Below are 17,738 nucleotides of genomic sequence, written 5' to 3'. Positions count from 1 at the left end.
TTCTTACATTTAATTTTAAACCATTATCATCATATGAAAGGTTAATCTAACTGGTGGCTCAAGTGGTCTGCATCTTTGAGATGCATGTGCACAACAAATTTATAAGAGATATATGGAGTAATACAAATATATTGCATATCATTATTTTATAGATTCAGATGAGACTGAACCCCCTGGAATATAACATCAACATAGAGATAGAAACCAGGTGTAATATGGTTTTAATTTTCTCTACGACATACATTATGAAGAGTTTATGGTTACGGATGTGGGTCTGTATGTGAAATAGGTTTATGAATGTGGGATTATAACATTGCAGAGGTTGGTTAAATGGCGGCACAAGCATGGGCTGGGAGTTCAAATCCCAGCTCCCTCGTTTACCATGTGGACACATTATTTAACCTCTTTGAGGCTGTGTCTTCATCTGCAAAATGGGGGAAATAATCCTTTCAGCTTGTTCTAAAAAGTAGTTACAAGCAAAATATCTGAGACATAATAGGTGCTCCACAATCATTGCTATTAATTTATTTAGAAAGCTACACATATCATCAGAGTACTTTCATTTCTTAAATATTAAAGAAAATGTTTCCAATATCCAAACTTGTTCTTATATCTCCCACTTGGCAGATATCTCAGCCTGAGCCCTGTAAGTTAAATAGAGCAGTCTTTTTTCATCTTTTCAAAAGAAGTTTAAATATTAATCAAGAAGACTTCACAGACCTTTGCATGAATTTGAGGCACTTATGATTTTACATATTCTACAAAATCCTCTCTTGATAAATCCATGGAAATTAAAAATTAATATTCTAAGTCCCATGTTTCTATTTTTAATTCTTCTGACCTCTCCATTTTTAAAAAACCTCGTTATGTTGTGAACGGAATTTATAAGACAATCATTCATTTATTTTATAAGTACCCTAAAGGGAAAACTTAAAAATTTTTTATTTGGACCAGCAATAGAAAACTGCCCCAAATCTGGCTTTATATTGTCTCTGGTCTAAGTCTTAGTGATATTTTATAAAATACCACCAAGTCCTAAAAACTGCCATTGGGTGGGGTAACCATAAAATGTATTGTCCATACTGAGGCTCTCCTGAGATCACAAAGGAAGTTATTAGTAATTACTCTGCAGCAACAGGGATACACCAGGATTGTCCTGGGTGCCTGTGACGTGTGGTCCCCTACCTCTGGGTCTTAAAGCTGATGGTCCAGTCATTACAAATATTCACCCAGACTCGTGGTTGAATCCTCTCTCCACATAGTAAACTTTTATGAACTTAACATTTACATTTCCTTACCTTAAAGCTTTTCTAATTATCTCAGTCTTGGGGATGAGATGTCATTATTTGATACTAAGCTATGAATAAATTTCTCTCCTTTCTCAGGAATGATAATCAGGTGTCAGGTAAATCTTCACCTTTTCTATTTCACCTACCAGCTCCTTTTTACACGTTCCTCTTTTAGCTTCAGGGAGATTTCTGCCAGCACGTTTGGCATTTTGCAACACCTGTTTCTGCCACAGGCCACTGCCCTCCTCAGCTCTCTTTAGGATATGAACTGCCTTGCTTAGTCAAATCCCATTACTTCTTCCATAATTGCCTTAGGTCACAATTCATTACCAGAGAAGAAGCTAAAGCTTTACTAGTAATGCTACAGAGGACACAGCTGAGATGCCCTTCTATCTGCTTTATAAGAAATCAGCTCCAGGGCTTCCCTGGTGGCGCAGTGGTTGAGCGTCCGCCTGCCGGTGCAGGGGACGCGGGTTCGTGCCCCGGTCCGGGGGGATCCCACGTGCCGCGGAGCGGCTGGGCCCGTGAGCCATGGCCGCTGAGCCTGCGCGTCCGGAGCCTGTGCTCCACAACGGGAGAGGCCGCAGCAGTGAGAGGCCCGCGTACCGCAGAAAAAAAAAAAAAAAAAAAAAGAAATCAGCTCCATTCAAAAGCAAAATTCCATGTATTGAATTCCTTCCTTATTTATCCTGTTTGCTTCACAGATTAAACATAATCAGTTCTGGAGGTCAGCCGTGAAACCTAGGACATACAGGTTTCTGAACAGGCGCATCTCTGCCTGAAAGCTCTCCCATTATTAGGCTACAGTGCATGCAAATTAAGCAGAGGTTGGAACAATTGTTAAAGGATGATGATGAAGAGAAATGAGGTCATGACAGCAACTGGCAACACTTATCTCTGGAAACACAACCATCATACCAAAGCTTAATATCTGACTCAGAGATGTTTATGAGAAATTCTAGTTAAGAAGCAACAAAAGGAAAGAAAAAAGTTGGGAAATTCTTTTAAATGGGAATTTTTATATGTTTCATTCTGACTTTGGACACTGTTTGAGTCTCTAAAAAGAAAGCAAATTAATGTCTGGGCTGGAACTAACGGTAAAACTGTATTGACGGTTTTTCTGCTAATGAGCGAGACTTTAAAACTCAGTTAACACTGAACTGAAAATATAAAAGAAAAATGGTGGAAATGATTGGTCCTTGAAATAAGTCATCAAACTTATGAAAATTGTTTTCATCAGTAACACTGCTCATAAAACCATGTGGCCAATTATGTATTTTCTTCTCAAATAGTAAATTAAGAATCACATAAAGAGAAGGCAAAATCCATGTGTGTGTACATAGCCATTGGGCAGATTTTACAAATATAAGAAAGAGAAAACGCAGACGTCTCCCTATAACTGCTATGTCTCTAGTAACTGAAAAGTCTGCCAACACGTATGAAATTCTTCCCAGTGCACTCCTTTTTTTTAGGATAACGTAATGAGCTGGAGCTAATAGAATATGAGAGGTCTTTTAACATTTTTTTCAGACACTCATTTTTGAGAACAGAGTACAGCATGGAGCTGGCTAAGAGGACTTACTGAATGATTCAAAGGCCATGAGTTCAGAAGACACTCACACCTGTCTGCCCTATTTGTATTATATTTTCTGTGTCAAAGTTAAGTTTGCAGCCTGATGCCTGATCTCCTAGCTGGGTTAACAAGTTTGAGAATTCTTGCCTTTTAACTTGGTTTTTAATAAAATGGGAACTCTAAACCAGCCTCTTAAACTCACTGCGGTTAGAACACAGCTGCTTCCTTACCCAGAAGCTTTCTCTTTTCTTCACTTCTACGTCTATTGTCTCTGCCCACACGATATTTTTCCACCCTCATATTCATTCATGGAACAATCTAGACATATTCTACAGCCCACATACATTTAAAAAAAAAAAAAAACTACCTACAGGTTTCCTTCCACACATTTCTTCCCTCACCCACACAAGTCAACTCCCTTACTCACCACCTCCTTCAACTTTCCTATCCTGTGTTTGTACTAATTCACTGCTATCCTCTGCTTTTAAAGTTGCTTTTCTATTTTTTAACAATTTCTCCTTTGTCACTTTTAGCAACTTGCTTTTCTTCCTCTGTTCTTTTTTTATTTCCTCTTCTTTATCAATTTGTCATAAAGTTGTCATTATCTGTCTAAATATAACACATTATTAACCATGCCGTCAATAAATAGTTACTAAGTACTTACTCTGTGCTAGGATACCAGGTACTGACCACAGGGAAATGAATCTTATCGACCCTTTCCCAAATGTATCCTTAAGGACCTCACAGTGTAATGAGGAAAATAGGGAAAAAAATAGCTGTGAGTGCCAGAGTGCTAATTCTAGCAAGATGGACTACATTAAATTTAGCTCCTTCCACTACAAACAGCTAGATCTGTTGGATAAACACTAACATTTAAAAATGCATATCTGGGCTTAGAAGAAAGAAAAATACATTCCAAAATGGCAACATGTAAGAGGAAACTAAAAACTAGAGGAAGGGAAATACATGAGTTGACTAAATGGTGGTCTCAATGGGGACTAAGTACCCAGTAGCCATGAGCTTGGGTTTCAATGCCTACAAGAAGCAGAAGACAGGGTCCTAAGCCCATGTGAGTCTGGGAGCGGGAAATGGGACTCCCAGGCATACAGACATATTATAATTTAAACGAGCTCCAGAGCGTGATATTGGTGAAGGGATCGTCAAACAGGTCAATCAGGCACAATAGAGATTATAGTTACAGACCCAAATATAGACAGGGAATTAGTAAATGAGAAACGTAGCGTTAAATTCTGTGAGTAATGACACACAATAAATAGTGCGGGGAAAACTGCCTTACCATATGATGAAAATCAGTTGTAGTAAGGTATACATGACATACAATATATTGCACATATTAAAAAGAACAGCTTGATAAATTCTGACATATGCACAGAACCACACTCAAGAAAATGAACATACTGACTAATCCCAAAGGTTTCCTAATGCCCCTTGGTCATCTCTTTCTCCTACCCTAACCCTTATTCCCAGGCAACCAATGATTTCCTTTATATCATCATAGACAAGCTTGCATTTTCTAGAATTTTATATACATAGAACCACAGAATATGTACTCTTTTTCATCTAGCTTCATTTACTCAATGTAATTATCTTGAGACTCAAGATGTTATGAATATCAATATCTCATACTTCTTTTATTGCTAAATAGTAGTCATTACATGGATATACCACAATTTGTTAATCCATTTACCTGTTGATGGAAATTTGGAGTGTTACCAAAGTGGGCTATTACAAATAAAGCCTTTGTATGTATAAGCATACATAAGTCTATGTATAAGTCTTTGTATGGACATAAGTTTTCATTTCTCTTGGTTAAGCCCCAGGAATAAATGAATGGGATATATGGGAGATGTCTGTTTAATTTTTAAGAAACTGCCCAACTGTTTTTCAAAGTAGTTATACCATTTTCCATTCCCATCTTATTTAAATAAGATATGAAAATATCCTGACGGTATTATGTTCCCACGCTGAGGAAACTTTCTAAATGTACACTTTGAATTCGCTGAATCTACTTTCCCACAGGGTTACATTTTTCAGTCTGGCTTGTCTTGAGTATTTGTCTTAAACATTTGCACAAAACAATTTTGAAGCAGAGAATACAGAACACAGAGGGCACATAAATACTTTTTTAAAAATTGAGACAGAGGTTTTTCTCATGAGAACTGCAGAAAAGTCCTTATGAATCACCTAGATAAAAGTGGGAAGCAGCAGCACAGCACAGGGAGATCAACTCAGTGCTTTGTGATGACCTAGAGGGGTGGGATAGGGACGGTGGGAGGGAGGCTCAAGAGGGAGGGGATACGGGGACACGTGTGTGCATATGGCTGATTCACTTTGGTGTACAACAGAAACTAACACAGTCTTGTGAAGCAATTATACTCCAATAAAGATCTATTTTTTAAAAAATGCAGTTAGTAGATAAACTTACCCTGGTTTTGTGTCATTTACTACACAGTGATAGGTAAATGTCCCAAACATCTGAACTCCTAAAATTCCATAAAGAAGTAGAAAGAAAAGGAGGAAAATGGAAACACTCCATATTTGTTCTCCTGATCGCCTAGGGGGAAAAAATAGGTAAAGTAGGTAAAACTTACCCCCCAAAATCATAAACCTATCCCCTTAACTTACGTAAAAGCAGTGCTTACTTCAAAATATTTGTAATTCTGGTCCTTGGTAGTTCAAATCGGAAATAAATCCGGAATGCCCGGATCATAATTAGTGGCCGTGGGATCCGTAACATGCCCCAAGGGGACATCTGATCAACTATATCAGCGATTTCAAATACCTGCAAATTCAGAGGTGAACAAACAATTCAGACTTTCGCTTAGCAATGCTTGTAGTCAGGACTATACAGACAGCATCAGAGGTTCATCCTGTGCCCTGCATTATCTTCCACCGAAATCAACTTTCTTTGGAGCTATAGCTTTCTTAAGAGAAACAAATACATAAACTAATGAAAGTGTCGTTAATCTTGTTCATTTCCTGTATAATCCATCAAGGCACAGTTTTTATTACAAAGTGCCAACGTAGAATACAGAATAAGCATGCTAAGCCTTCCTCACTAATAATGGTCTTTGGTGGAACTTTTTGAGTATCTAGAACACAAAGTAATGGCGAAAGGGTTAAAAATACTATGAAAAAGATGAAAAAGAATTCCATTTACCAGTAGAGGCAAGATGATAATTAGGAAACGTTTGTCAATCATACAATAGTTATTATATGGAAAAGAACATATTTAAAATGTAGGATGAAATTAATTATTGGAGAGGTGACCTTTGTAAAAATAAGGACAGCTTATCAATAAGCACCATGATGAGTTTGCAGGTGCACTATGAATTTATTTTATTCTGATTTTTTTAAAATGAAGAATACAGTAACTTCAGTTGAATTAAATGCAAAATCAAGCCTGAATGAATGCATGGGAATGAATTCTACTGGTTTTCAATAAAATCCGTCCTTCAGGCCTTTTTAATCTATGTTCCCCATTTCTCATGGTAAGGCGTTTTCTATTAGCAATAGAGCATTTTATGTTAACCAATATTTATCCCAATGTATTTATATTATTTTAGCTATTTTTAGTGAGAATTCAGTCACATAAAGGACTGGAATTTTAATTTTTAAATTCAAATTTTTATTCTACAAATACAGAAACCTCACTCCATGTTCTTTCCTTTATTTCAATGAATATATTTCTAACATCTGCTTAATAAGAAATAATCTCATATGGTACTAATTTTTATTTCTGATTGAGAAATAATTCAAAAATGTGATTGACAATGATTAAAATGTTAGGCTTTTTAAAACCAATAAACATTAAAAAAATAATGTTTTGGGAAATTACACAATCACATGGTCTTTGGTGGAACTATTTGAGTATCTAGAACACAAAGTAATGGCGAAAGGGTTAAAAATACAATGAAAAAGATGAAAAAGAATTCCATTTACCAGCAGAGGCAAGATGATAATTAGGAAATGTTTGTCAATCATACAATAGTTATTAAATGGAAAAGAATACATTTAATATGCAGGATGAAATATATATATACTCTTTAATATATCTATTTAGATTTTCAATGTAAAATCATGCCCATTTTGGAAAATACCCCCTTGTAATTTAAAAGTGTTTAATTACCTGTAACACCAATGAAACCCAAAGGCAAAAGACCATAAATCCATCAAAAACACACCAGCGATCTTTCACATAGGAACTATCCCCCTAAAAATAAATTTCACATGGTGTTATCAGACAAAATGAATAATTTCAAAAAACATCTGTGGAGGGAATAATCAAGTGTTAATTCAGTATAAGCTATGTACAATTTTTGTATCATAATTGAGCAGACTTTCCAAAAGAACACTTTTAGCATTTTAAGTGGTATTATATATGAGGAAAATAATTTATAAGACACAAGTAACTGCAGAACTTTGCATGTAAAATTTTAAATTCAGGCAAAGGTAAAACATCACTGTTTTTTCTCTTAGCCACACAGAGTCCACCACATAAGGAACCAGAGGCCATCCTACTTAATAGGCTGCTTAGGTCCTAAAACCACCTCTTCCTATAAGAACCAAGGTTAGTCCTTCACTGGCCATTGAGCACACAGTGGTCAGTGAAGGACTTTAAATCTCTGGGAACAACCATCATTAGTGGAAAATTAGCCAGGAATTCATGTTGAACTGAATTAGAAGTGAAGATGAAGAAACTTGCCTTCATTTTCAAAATAAACATATATCGACTTAACTTTAATAGGGATTTTAAATGTAAAAGAAAGATTAGGAAGACATACTACTTTCATTTTTTACTTGTGAGTCTACTCTGACATTAGAATGCATTATTTTATAAAATGTTTTTAAATGTTAACTTTTTAAAAATGTAAATATACAGTATATGATGTTGATAAGTGTTACACAGAAAAATTAAAGTATATATTTTCAAATTGACTTTTAGTAAACAAATGTGTTCTTTACTTGTTGAGCAAAAAGTGAGAGAAAAATATTACTTGATCTTTATTTGAAGAACTAGGCATAACTGTGATTGCTTAAAAAATGTAAAACATTCCAAAAATGAAAACTGAAATTTTATGGGGCTCAGCAGAGAACTATTTTAAAATAGTAACAATTAAAAGTAAATATTAGGCAAGAAAGAGAATAATTACAGATCACTGGGTACACAGGCACCCAAATAGAATGAGCTTATACAATATTTTTTCCCGAACACTATTCCTATTTTATTCCTATTTTGCATTAAAAAATGTTGCATGTAGTATTACTACAATTAACCTCTATTGTTGCTCATAATTTGCTTTAGTAACAAATTATGTTCAATTAGATACAGGGTAAGAGCTTCTCATTATATTGAGGTTTATTTAAAATATAAAAAGTGAGGATAAATAGTGGTATTTCCCTGGGAGGGGAACAGAATGGCAAGAACCAAGGGCGGAAGAGAGACATAATTTTCACAGAATATCCATACATGTGTCTTTTGACTAATGGTCATGTGTTATATTTTTTTAAATAGATTTTCAATATTAAATTTTTTTTAAGTTGAAAATTTTAGCTTTAACAAAAATCACTTTGTCAGTTGGTGCAAATAAAGTCAAATTTGAAAAACTTGGGCCTCACAAATTCACAACCTAAAGTTATCAGTAACAGAGTTGGCTGAATTTTTGTTTTTTATTTACTACATAAATTTGTCTGCTAAAGAAATTGATGTTGCAAAGCTGCCCTGGAGTATAATTTGAACTACATAAAAGCATTATTTTAAATCATTTAGGGTCCCAAATAAAACGAAAGCATAAAAACACATTCGAATTTCAAATGACCTCATATTATGAAAACTGGCTTAGCAAAAACTACTACTGTATAACGTAGAAAACTATTTCTGAATTACGAAGTCATTTGAGTTGCATTATCCGGAATGTTTTCTGCTTTATACGTTCCAGAAATTCACAGTGGTATCTGGCTGTCCCCAGTAAGAACCACCACATACTAGACGGCACATAATGGTCAACTAAAACTGGCTTCTTTTTACTTGTCTGGTATAATACATGAAATAATCCGCTGAGCAGAAGTTTTATACATTATGTTTTGGTTCCTGTTTCCAGGGGTCGTCCATTATTTATAAAAACCTTTAACAAGCTGTGTTATAGTGACCTGGGATACAAAGGCCAATAACACCCAGATTTTTCCCATCTTTTCTTTTAACCTTTTGCCCTTTAGCATCCATTGTTCTTCATGCTGTTCCATCTTCCTGAAAAATTCCCCACAGTCTGTGCCAACTTTTCCCTCCATACTTTGGTCTGACCACAGCCTACTCTGATCAGCACTTTTGCTCACACATCATGCTACCACCAGCAACTCAGCTAATGTACATAAATACGGTTCATGCTGTGTAACCTACAGAAGAGTCCTTTGTAATCCCCATCCAGTCGTTTAATGAGTTTATATTTTAGTCCCTGCAGTTTGGGCTTCCTACTTAAATCTTCTCTAAACGTATTCTCTGGTGTTGCATTTAAGAAAAGGTCTATTCCCCACTGTAAATGTTTGAGTTTGTTCTGAAGATTAGTAGCATCTTGAAACTTACTAGACTACTTCGGATGGCACTCCCACCACCTAGCACCATGTACGACATACAGCAGATATTAAATGATTGATGAGATAAGCACAGGAACCATGTCTTAGAGCCTCTGTAGATTACAATGCAGACAGTAAGAAGTCAATGCATATGCTTCATGAATGCATCCATGCATCTATCCATTCACTGAAGCTACTAAAATTGTTCCTTTAAAGAAATGATTCTTGCGGCAAAAAGAGAAAGATGGAGTACCTTTCAATGCAATACCTTAGAGTTAAGACTCTTTTCCTTCATAATCATGAAAGATCACAGTTGAAATGATGAGATAACGTTTGGATATTTCTTGGATTAGTGTAGTTTGAATCAGCAAAGACTATGTGCCATGCAAATAGGAACCAGGTCAGGGTTTATATAATTTTTGCATTTTAATGAAATTGTAGATATGATTGAATTGTAAATATGAATTGAAATTGATATATCAATCATTATTGATAATCACCAAGGCTCCATAAGTGTAAAATACCTTTTAATAAACAGAATAGGGACTTTGAAACCTGGCACTTTGAAATATAATTGAAGCCAAGTGGGACTCTTCTCTGTCCCCGACCTCTTGTTTGTAGAAAAGCTCTAGCCTCCTAGGCCTTCCCAGAGTTCCAAAGAGCAAGTTTAACCACAGAAGTGAGAAAATACAGAAACAAAGGAAAACAAGGCAAAATAATAGTTTAGCCATAAAACAAAGTCAAAGACTTTTAATTCCTCTTCAAGGCCTATAGATACTATTCTGAGCCCATATCCTTGAGGTACTAAAGGATACTAAAACCTCCATCAGGTGGAAGAAGTTAACTGCATGCTGACCACCAGCACCTAGACCCCAGACTGGTTGGAACCAGAAGGCAGTCACCTCACCACCAGCTCCATGAGCTGATCATGCACTACTTGACCCTCACCCTCACCTTGCCTTTAAAACTCCTTCCCTGAAAGCCTTCAGGGAAGTTGGGTCCTTGAGCATTAGCCACCCATTCCCCTTGCTTGGTCTTGCAATAAACACTGCACTTTCCTTCAGCACAACACAGTGTCAGTAGATTGGCTTTACTGCGGGAGGGTGAGCGGACCCAAGTTTGGTTCGGTAACATAATCTCATATTGCATTTTGTGTCTGACGTATTCATCAAGTTGCCTCTTTTTCAATTTGTATTTTCAAAGACTCTTCACCATAACTGGTTAAATGGTGCTATGATTCAATTTGTCAGTACGTCCAGATCCTTTTAAAATCCTACTGTATTAATGTTCAAGTTACAATATTTGTAAATAATAAATTATCCCTTTCCCCTGCTTCCAAAATGTGTAACCAGAACCTAACACACACGAAGGCCCAGTGGTATCTGAGAAGTTTTAATGCCTCCAATATGAAAGAAAGGTTTTTAACTTGTTTGTTGCATCAACAAGAAAGGGAGAGCAGAGAGTATTTGAGTTATGGGCAGAAATCAGCAGGCTGGTGTCTGAGGAGATGAGTTATTCAAGAGCTGTCCGTCAATTTTTATAAAGATAAACACTTGGAGGCTGCCAATCAATTATCCAGTATAAGAGAGGAACTTAAATTGCCACGCAAGGACTTCACAAGCAGAGAAACCAAACACATTTACCTGAAGACATTTATAGGGATATAGGTTGGAGTTACAAAACAATATGCATGGGTGTAGTTTCATAAGCACATGATTTATTGTTCTGAGTTCCCAGGGCCCATCTGTCACTGCGTCTTAGCATTATTTTTTATTACTTCAACAGTGCTCAGAGGATGCATGCTACTTTTAGCCAGGTCTATGGCCAGATGAAAAATAGACAACTGAGAATTGTCTGAAGAATTCACAGTCTGCACTACATGGAACGCTTTGCAGCAACACAAACATGTATCACCCAAATGCTTTATTTTTGCCTGTAGGGATTTGGTGAGCTAGAATGCTTCTTGGAACAAGAGTTAGTGGGGAGGCAATTAGAAACAAATTATTGGGCAGTAGGAATTAATTGGCAGATGTAGTCAAGTTTGGGGGATGTTATAAAAGATGTGAAATCCTTTAAACACATAAATTCCTCTAGTGAAAATTTTGAAGGACATTTTCTGCCGGAAGGACTTTGTGCTCCAATTTCTCTCTCCTGTCGTGCGTGGGGCGTGTGACCTCCACAGTGAGCTTCTCAAATACAAATCAGAGGGTGTCACTCTCAGATTCGTATGCCCCACGCATCTTAACTGACCACAGAAGGAAGCCTGAGCTCCTCGCAGGGCTGCAAGGCCCTCCACGGTGCAGCAGGGCTGCCTTCACAGGGTCCCTTCCAGCTGCTCCCTGAGCATCCCATCTGCTACTTCTGACTACGCAGAGTGTCCCAAGGCTCCAGGGTGTTCCAAGCCTGTGTGTCTCAAAGCGTTGCTTTTCTCTCTCTGTGAAACCCTTTACTTCCCTCTGCAAATACCCCCACCATAGACTACACCTCCTCACTTCAAGACATCACTTCACATTGCTCTTTCTTCAAGACTTCACTGACATCTTCAAGCAGATTTTTTTCACTATTTTTTGTGCCCCCTTCCCCTGTATCTGTTTCAGACCATTATTACAGCACTTTCACAAAATACTGAAGGTCTATCTCTCACTATCTGAATTCTCACTACACAAATCTTTGCTATTTACATTTGCTAAAATACTTGCTCCCAAATCACTATGTAACTAGAAGAACCACTATAGCGAATCTGTACAGGTGCCAGTGGAAACATTGAAGTTGTCCGTGAATCCTGCAAGGAGGTAAGATGTGCATGCAGCTCTGCTGTTCTTGGGGGCTAAATCTTGTGCTGGCAATGTTTATCTAAATACTTAACAATTGATAAGCGTTAAGTGTATCACTACCTCCTCTTCCCTCTCTTCCCATTAGCCTTTCCGGGGACGTGGACTTGAGTCTACCAACCCAAATAAAGTATATGTGTGCAACGTGTTCTATTTTAAGCATCAGGTTACACTTTTCTTAGTAAGTTTTCACATTGTTTGGCAAAGAGTTGTACAGATATTTTAGCTGGAAATGAGTGCATAATAAACATACACTGTTAGTAAATTAAACAAACTAAATAGTGGATAATTTCATAAGAAAATTTACTTCATCAAACAGACCCCCAACAGACCAAGCAAGTCTAAACAGACCAATTTCCCTAGGAGAAACAGAAAGAAGAGGGAGTCCTATCAAAAAGGCACTAGAATCAGATGGTTTCACAGGGGATTTCTAACAAACTTTCCAAGTTAAAATTATTTCAGATTACTCAGATTATTTTAGAGCATATAAGTGCACACACACACATACACAGAGAAAATCTAACACCAAAACCTGACAAAGATTAGACAAAATTTACACAAGGAAAATAGTAACAAATATAATGAAATAACCGATTAAAACAGAACAAAACTGTGTCATGACCCAGCTGAGTTTTTTCTGGGAATGTAAGGATAGTTCAATTATTAGGAAATCCACGCTATTACAAGAGCTAAGGAGAAACATCATCATTCAACAAAATTTAAAAGCTATTCAAGATGCAACTCTTGAAAGTTGGAATTAATGTTTATTCCCTTAACTTGATAAAATATGTATACTTAAAACGCAAATCCTTCAGATTACTTAATTAGGAAACATTAGAGGTGTTCTAAATAAAGCCAGGAGCTAAGCAGAGATGCGCACTGTCTCTAAAACTATTTAAAATTTTGTAGGTATTATTAGCTGGCCCAATTAAATTAGTGGCAGCAATTAGAGGCATAAGAACTGGAAAGAAAAAGGCAAACCTGTCTTTATTTGTATACGATATGATGATATGGAAATAACAAAAGAATGAATGGAAAAACTACTATAAACAATACACGAATTTAGTAAATTTAGTAAAGTGGCAGGATATAATATTAACAAACAGAAATCAACAGCCTTCATTTAAAAGAACAACAGTAAGTAAGAATACATAATAAAAGACAAGACCCCACACCAAGAGCAAAAAAATATATATATATCAGAGCATAAATATAACAAAAAACGTGCAAAATCTACATGAGGAAAACTATAAAACAGTCCTTTTTATAAGGTGCCGGAGCAGACTTGATAGAATGGAAAGATTGCCCATGATCTGGGACAGGAAGAAGTGTGTGTGGTACCAATAACCACAGGCAGAGCCAAAGACAATGACAAATGGGGAAAAATAACTGCAACTTACATCATAAAGGGCTAATATTCCTAACACACAAAAAGTGCCCAAAATTTGAGTGAAAAATAATGACAACTTGAAAATGGCCTTTATATACATAGAATCAGGTTCAACCTCACTCGTCAAATGGAAATGCAAATTAAAACCACACTGAGTTACCATTTGCCACCCAACAGATTGGCAAATATCCAAAAGTTTGACAACCTGTTTTGTGGTGACCACGTGGTGAAAGAGACACCTGTGTACATCACTGGTCAACAGTCAAAAAGGTTCAGGGAATATGGAGTAAACAGAAACTATTAAATAGAGCCACCAGGAAGCAATTATCCAAACCTAGACTGTAGAACATTCTGCAAGACAAAAGACTCACTTTCCCAATGGATCAATGACATGGAAAATTTTTTTGCAGGGCATGTGGGGCTGAGACCTAAAGGATTTAAAGAGACTTAAATGAGATTTTAAAATATAACAAATACACTTTGTACAGCTTCTTTGAGTCCTGATTCAAAGAAGCTAACTGTAAAAGAAAATATTTTAGACACCTGGGGAATTATGAATACGGATGGGGTATTAGCCTACATTAAGGAATTATTGTTAATTGTGCTAGATGCAATATGTAAAAAAAAGATTTTGTCAGTCAGCGATGCATAAGAAGTTGTTTCTGAAATAATCTGATTTCTCAGATTTGCTTTAAAATGAAATAGAACTGGGAAAATACTGATAACTGTTGATGCTGAGTTACAGGATTCATTACAACTATAATCTCTACTTTCCTGTAAATTTTTAAAGTTTCATAATAAAAAGTTTTTAAAAAGTTAAAAGTGAAAAAAGTAGTGCATTGACTGTGAACTCCCTTTTTAAAGATAGCACACAATGAATTATTGTAAAGAGAAGCAAAAAAATTGACCCAATAACTATATCTTAAGCATCATCTTGTTAAAGTCTTGAAACCCTTATACAAAATAAGGCCCTTCTTCATCAAAATTACCTCACTTGAGATGCTGATACAGCCAGTAAAAGAAAAGGCTAGGATTTCAGTCAAATCTGTCATTTGTCAGACCCTAACACCCAATCTGCTGTTTCATTATACCATTGTCTCTCTAAATAGTACAATTTGAAATACTTTAGAGACAGCATCATCTACATATTTTTAATGAAGGTTAAAATATAAATAAATAAAAACCCTCTGCGAAGGTTAGGGTTACAGAAGAAAGAGATATCCCGGGACAGAAATTTTCTTCCTTTTCTTTTTCTTTCTTTTCCTTTTTCTTTTATTTATTTATTTATTGTCTCCCAATGGTGCCAATTTCATGTTACACATTCCTTGTGTTACAGTCCTGGAATTCCTTTCCATTTCAAGTCCTTTCTTTTTCCCTCTTAATATGTTCAGAATGCCTCAGGTGAATGACATCCTGCTGATTACCATCGCACTGCAAATTTATCACATGACGTTTATTCTGCGTTCCATGAACCAACAGGTGCCTCCTTGGCCTAGGTGGCATGCTCACCCCATAGGTGGCATGAAAGACCCTCCTCCGGCCTTCACGAAGTCAGCAGTGGGGCCATCTAGCTCCTTCTCAGATATTCCAAGACTTTGTGCCTTACACAATTGACTTCACTTTTTAATTATTCTTAATGTATTATATTTTCACCAACATCTGGAGTTATACCCTTTTTAAAAAGACTTCAATATCGATAAAATAAAGAGACGTTTTGTTTGACCGAAATTAATGTGAAAGCATTAAACTGATTTAGATTCTCAATGCATTTTGGTTTTCAGCTTAAATAACACGGAAGCACTCACCTTGACAATCCCCCGGATGTGCATTTTTGCTATCATCTCTGCCGTGTAGAGAAACATCAACAGAGTGTCCAGGGTGAACGTCACGTACTGCAGAGGAGGGTAGTGTTCGAAGGTCATGGGCGTGTTCATGCAGACAGAAATGACGCTGATGATGGCACAGATGCGCAGCAGAGAATGAACCCACTGCAGAGATGGTCCGGAGTTACTATCTTGATGCCACGAAATATCCTAAACTTGTGTTATGAACCATGCTATTTGGAAAACGTAATAACGAGATGGAAATATTTCACCAGTAGGGAGAAAAGGAAGAAGGAAACTAACACGTTAAATACGTGTAACGTGCTAAATATTTTCACGTATTTTACATCGTTTAATTCTCAAAGCAGCCTAATTTTCACATGAAAACACTAAGACTCACGAAGGTTAAGGGGCTTGTCTGTGGTCCTGCATTAATAAAAGCCAAAGCTTCGATGTTAACCAGGTCAGGCTACCCCAATGGCTCTGATACTTACCAGGGCATAAGGCCATAATATAGGGAGATTCTGATTCAATCAATATATGTATTGATAGAAAAGTGATATGCTATTACTTTCATAGTTTTTTGTTTTTGGTTTTTTTTTTTGCGGTACGTGGGCCCCTCACTGTTGTGGCCTCTCCCGTTGTGGAGCACAGGCTCTGGATGCGCAGGCTCAGCGGCCATGGCTCACGGGCCCAGCCGCTCCGCGGCACGTGGGATCCTCCCGGACCGGGGCACGAACCCGTGTCCCCTGCATCGGCAGGCAGACTCTCAACCACTGCGCCACCCGGGAAGCCCCTACTTTCATAGTTTTTTATGCACTATGAGCACCTAGAAACAGGGACCATATTTATTGTAACTTCCCTGGAATCTAGCACAGTGGCCTAGCCTAGTAGACCTCAAATGCTTCTTAAAATAAATTGATACATATTCCATAAGAATGGTTCTCTTTCTATTTTATCTTATATGCAACACCCTTGTATAAAAATATATTTTAAAATCTGCTCTCATCCTATATTTTCAAAGCTTAATAATAAATGGACTTTCCTCTTTACTTTGGAGAACATGTTTTATAAAAATTTAGCCCAGATATCTCTCCTAAAATGCCAAAAAATAAGTTTGTGTGCAATTCTGGCAGTGCACGTGCTGTTTGAAGACTTTCCTTAACCCCAACCTAAAGAAGTAGGAATTAAAAAGATAAATGTGTGTGTATACATCTGTATATGTGTAAGACATAAAATTACTCATGTATAACATCTTATTATGAAAACTAATACCTAGGATAAAAAAATATTAACGCATCTGCATGCTAAACCTACACAATTTATATTACTAGCTAATCAGTTACTACACAATTCCTAAACGTAATCTCAATGTGTTATTTATTGACTGTCCTGTATATATATGCAGTCACATTAATCCTTTAATATACTCCCACTGAAAGAAGATGTTTTAGTTTCATAGTAGATGGTTCTGCAGCTACACAAGCTAGCAAGCACCCACAATGAGAAACAGAAAACCTGTCAGAACTTTGAGGAGACTCAGACACTTGTAGGCTGGTGAGTGGGTTTAATATTAATGACAGTTGTAATATTTTCATGAAGACATAATGCTGCTAATTCCATACCATATAAGTCACTGATGATTAACTTTAAAAGTTGATGTACTTTTCATGGCAATTAGGAAGTGCTTCAATAAACATCAGTGTGTAAATTTAGCCCCATCTGGGCCTCCAACACAAAGGATCTAATTACCCAAGAGTTTCAAAAGATGGGTTCTCCCACAACAAAACTGTAGTGAATTTAAAGAATGAATTCTCATTAAGCATTAATCATTCTAGTGTTTACACGCCTACATCTATAAAACTACCTTCTTCAGAAGTTCTCAGAAAGCTCTGTATGTGGTGGATACTAAGAAAAAGTTAGCGACTGCTTTATTGTCTATTCTGTTCAAAGTCTCTAAACGTGAATGGAAGACCTACTATGTGTCAGAAATTATGCTGGGCTCTGAGGACACACAAATGGAAACAACACAGTTTTGACTCATCACTACTTTCAGTCTGATGTGCGTAACATAGATATTTATATACAATATCATTTCTATTTACATATAAAGTAGGATAAGTGGAAAGAGAAGAGGTTCATTCCATCTATGGTGGGGAAGGGTCAAAGGAGGAAACTCAGAGTGGATGGGGGCAGGGGTCACCTCTGAGCCTTCATGGGTGAGGGTGATGTGACTCATCT

General features: G+C 36.7%; 1 protein-coding gene across 2 annotated transcripts in view; it reads right to left on the bottom strand.

Annotated features, from left to right (window-relative positions):
• The window catches only part of NALCN (sodium leak channel, non-selective), a 291,882-nt gene that overhangs the window by 259,393 nt on the left and 14,751 nt on the right, over window positions 1-17,738 (bottom strand). For both annotated transcript variants that reach the window (XM_049701166.1, XM_049701167.1), the window contains exons 3-6: window positions 15,480-15,662; window positions 7,013-7,096; window positions 5,526-5,665; window positions 5,309-5,437 (exon numbers count right to left, since the gene is read on the bottom strand). In XM_049701166.1, the coding sequence (XP_049557123.1) occupies window positions 5,309-5,437; window positions 5,526-5,665; window positions 7,013-7,096; window positions 15,480-15,662 (536 nt within the window). The remainder of the gene's footprint in view (window positions 1-5,308; window positions 5,438-5,525; window positions 5,666-7,012; window positions 7,097-15,479; window positions 15,663-17,738) is intronic.

Source organism: Orcinus orca, chromosome 18, assembly GCF_937001465.1.
Source record: "Orcinus orca chromosome 18, mOrcOrc1.1, whole genome shotgun sequence".
Taxonomy (NCBI): Eukaryota; Metazoa; Chordata; class Mammalia; order Artiodactyla; family Delphinidae; genus Orcinus; species Orcinus orca.
The sequence above is the reverse complement of the archived record's forward strand: the minus strand, read 5'-3'. Positions and strand labels throughout refer to the sequence as shown.